Source organism: Lactuca sativa, chromosome 3 (genome assembly GCF_002870075.4).
Source record: "Lactuca sativa cultivar Salinas chromosome 3, Lsat_Salinas_v11, whole genome shotgun sequence".
Classification (NCBI taxonomy): domain Eukaryota; kingdom Viridiplantae; phylum Streptophyta; class Magnoliopsida; order Asterales; family Asteraceae; genus Lactuca; species Lactuca sativa.
The window spans coordinates 83,447,822-83,452,152 of NC_056625.2; the positions used below are offsets into that span (position 1 = coordinate 83,447,822).

The 4,331-nt window shown below is 36.5% G+C and overlaps 1 protein-coding gene across 1 annotated transcript; it reads right to left on the reverse strand.

Moving 5' to 3' along the window:
* Window positions 1-337: 337 nt before the first annotated feature.
* On the reverse strand, window positions 338-3,982 carry LOC111920332 (probable leucine-rich repeat receptor-like protein kinase At1g35710). Its single transcript, XM_023915909.3, has 2 exons — window positions 936-3,982; window positions 338-843 (listed from the first exon to the last, which is right to left on the reverse strand). Exons 1-2 carry the CDS (start codon window positions 3,916-3,918, stop codon window positions 557-559), a joined length of 3,270 nt encoding a protein of 1,089 aa, XP_023771677.1. The 5' UTR covers window positions 3,919-3,982; the 3' UTR covers window positions 338-556.
* Window positions 3,983-4,331: the final 349 nt, after the last annotated feature.

Sequence of the window (4,331 nt, forward strand, 5' to 3'; positions counted from 1 at the left end):
TGAGAGACTTCAAATTCCCAAGTTCATTGGGAATGCGACCAGAGAGTTTATTGTAGAACAAATAAAGGATTTTCAAAGATGTTAGATCACCCAATGATGAAGGAATTAAGCCAGATAGATGGTTTAAAGCGAGGCTTATGCCATTAAGTGATGACCTGCATCTTGTAATTTGACACTATTGGTATTTGTAACTTGAGATTGTGCTTTTGTATATATTGTTTAAAACTTTATTGAAATCTGTATTTGAGTAGAAAAATTATCATTTGTATTTGATATATTTTCCTATTTTTCATGTATGTATAAACTACAAGTAAAATAACAGAGGCGCCTAAGACAATTTTGATGCAATTATTCGTATATTCTTTGCTCAAGAACGATCACATACACAGTATACAGGTCTCCACATTATAGTTATACTACATGGTGCTATAAAACATATGAAATTTTTTTACCCATTAGGCGTTCAAACTAATACATATAATCTAGATGCATCATAGGAAACTTAAGAAAATTACACATTGGAAGTACACAGTATCAGGGAACCAGAGATGTCAATTCACAGCAGATCCTTCATGAACAGATTTGAAACTTGGCGCATTGTTGGCCTTTCTTTTGGATTTGAGTTCAAACATGCTCTTGCAAGATTGAGTGCCAAATTTACTTGTTTCTCAACTTGTGGTGAAGGAAGTGGAATCCGACTATCTCCAACATTTGCCAACACCAGATAATCAGCAGACAATGTTGGTAGTTCACCAGGATGCTTCCCCATGATCACTTCTAGTGCAACAATCCCAAAGCTATACACATCACATTTCTCGGTTGCCACCATCGTATAAGCAAGCTCTACATCCAAAGAAACATAAGACAAAAAAAAGTTATATCAACCTCACATGATTCTATGAAAATGTAGAACTACAATCACATGATTACGTTACCTGGTGCGATATAACCATAGGTCCCAACAACTGCGGTCCAATTGGATGAGTCTAGCTTTAAAAGCTTGGATGTGCCAAAATCAGAAATATGTGCCTCATAATCAGAATCAAGAAGGATGTTGGCAATGGAAATGTCTCTATGAATTATAGGTGGTGTGCAATCGTGATGCATATAAGCCAAACCATTAGCTACAGCCTTTACAATATTGACCCTTTTTAACCAATCCAGTTCTTTTGCTAAGATCTCATTGCATAAGATTGATCCAAGGCTTCCCTTTTCGAGGTATTCATAAATCAAAAACGAGTGGCGGGCATGTGAGCAATATCCATAAAGTTTCACTATGTTTCGATGCCTTATGTTGGTTAATGCTCGTACCTCATTAAGGAATCCATTTTGATCAACATTCTCAGATGATGATGAATGAAGTTCCTTGACAGCTACCACATTGTTAGGTTGTAGCTCGGCTTTGTACACAGTCCCATATCCTCCGGTCCCAATAGCATATGCTTCATCAAAATTGTCCGTTGCTTTCAAGATGTCGTCATACACTACTCCTCCATCAAAATTTGTTATGGAGAAGTAATCACCATCTTCATTATCCAATGGTTTCTGTGGAGAATGTCTCTTTTGTTTTCGATAAGCAATGAGGCCACACATGAAAAAACCTAGTAAAGTTGCCCCGATAAGAGGGAGCATAGTTATCAGGATGAGCTGATGATGAAAGGGATCATTTTTCTTCTTTGAGATTTGATTTGCACAAAATTTTAGTCCTGTAAAATTTCCACACAGACCTGGATTGCCTTGTAAGGATGCGTTCACAAAGTTGGAGCAAAGGGGCACTAGACCTGTGAGTTCATTGTTGGACAGGTCGATGTCAATGCCACTAGGCAAAGTAGTAAAAGCATTAGGAATAGAACCAAATAGTCTATTGTGAGAAAGATTCAACTTTTGTAGATTTTTCAAACTTTGAACTTCAGATGGTATCTCATGTGTGAGCAAATTCTGAGATAAATCAAGTTCCGTAAGATGAACTAAGTTACCAATCTCAGATGGAATTTTCTCACTGAGTTTGTTATTACTAAGATTCAAGTGGTGGATATGTTCCCATTGACTAATACTTTTTGGTATTGACCCATTCAATCTATTTGTGGATAGATCGAGTACTTCAAGAAGTTTTAAAAATCCCAGCTCTAGAGGTATAATACCTAAAAGTTGGTTATTAGCCAAGAACAAATTCAACATACTTTTCATCTTCCCAAACTCCTTTGGGATTTCACCTACCAAATGATTGGAAGAAAGATCAAGTCTTTGTAGTTGAGTTGAATTTCCAAACTCTGGTGGTATGCTACCACTGATGTTGTTATAGGCCATCACTAAGGATGTCAAATTCTTGCATTTACTCCAGTTTTGAGAAAGCTGCCCGTGAAAATTATTGTGACTGATATCAAGGTATTTTAAACGTGGATAGATGCCAAAGCTATAGGATATATCTCCAATGAAATGATTTCGATCAAAACGAGCCCTAATTAAGCTAGAACAATTCCGTAAGCCTCTTGAAATAGGCCCAGTGAGTTGATTATCATTTACTACTAACAATCGAAGCTTTTCCCAATGGCACAAATCTTCAGGCAAATTGCCAGAAAAATGATTATATGACAGCTCAAGCCCAACTAGATTTCCCAATCCTTGTGGAACCGAACCAGATAATTTATTTTCACGACAAGACAGAGTCCGTAGGTTGTTGAGGTTTGCAAAAGATGGAGGAATAAAACCATTAAGTTGATTCTTTCTCACATCAAGACAAGTGAGAGACTTCAAATTTCCAAGTTCAATAGGAATGGGACCAGAGAGTTCATTTAGGGCCAAATAAAGGACAATCAAAGATGTCAAATTACCCAATGATGAAGGAATTGAACCAGTTAGTTGATTGTTGCTAACCTCAAGATCAGTGAGAGACTTCAAATTCCCAAATTCAATAGGAATGGGACCAGAGAGTTGATTGTGGTACAAATAAAGGACATTTAAAGATGTCAGATCACCCAACGATGGAGGAATAGAACCACTAAGTTGATTTTCACTAAAACCCAGATTAGTGAGAGACTTCAAATTCCCAAGTTCTGAAGGAATGAGACTAGATAATCTATTTTTAAAGAGGTACAGAGTCTGTAGGTTGCTGAGGTTTCCTAGTGATGAAGGAATAGAACCATTAAGTTGATTGTTACCCACCGCAAGATGAGTAAGAGACTCCAAATTCCCAAGTTCAATAGGAATGGGACCAGATAATCTATTATCATTGAGGTACAAATAATGTAGGTTGCTTAGGTTTCCTAGTGATGAAGGAATAGAACCACTAAGTTGATTGTATCCCATCTGAAAATCAATGAGAGACTTCAAATTCCCAAGTTGAATAGGAATGGGACCAGAGAGTTGATTGTAGTACAAATAAAGGACATTCAAAGATGTCAAATTTCCCAATGATGAATGAATTGAGCCAGATATATTGTTTGAGTATAGGTACAAGATGGTTAGCTGGTGCAGGTTTCCTATTTCAGGTGGGATTACTCCAGAAAACTTATTCACTGAAAAATCAAGATATTCAAGTTTGGACAGGAGGCGAATTTCTGATGGGATGGGGCCAGAGAAGTTGTTGACACTGAGATCAAAATAAGTAAGACCGTGTAGCAAAGAGAATGAAAATTGATGAAGCGTACCATTTAAGCCAGATGAACTGAGGTTTAGCCTCTGAATGCTCCCATCAACATTGCAAACTACTCCAAGCCAAGAACTACATGGAAACGATGCATTGGAATTCATATGGAGTGGAAACCATGAAGAGAGAATGGAGTTGTTTGGGATTTCAAGGCTTGCTTTCCATTTAAGAAGAGCATTGGCTTCCTCTAAAGAAGCACAAGAGAAATTAGGTGTGGAGGAGAGTGTAATGATTATTAGAGCAAGGGAGAAATATAAGAAGTTTGATGACATTATTTGCTTTAGCTCTTCCTGTATAAAAACGGATGGTTTGTATGTTCAATTTTATACTTGAGCTACCTTTTTATCTTGCATATTTTTTTATTTTCACATTCTAGAAAGGAAATTTGGGCAATGTCATATTTTTCCACAAGGAGTGTCTTTTATGTTAGAAGTTAGTGTCATATTTTTCCACAATGGATTGTATTTGTCACGGCCTTGATCCTTTTTTCTTAGAACCCAAAATTTTGCAAGGCACTAGGAATTACAAAAACACAATGGTATTATATGTTATTGTCGAATTTAACAGCTTAATAATATTACTTTAACTTGATTATATAGACATATTTATTTTTGTTTTCTGATTAATGCTAGTAGAAGTACTTTCACTAAAACTGTGTTTTGCTTCATAAGCAGTGCTGTAACTG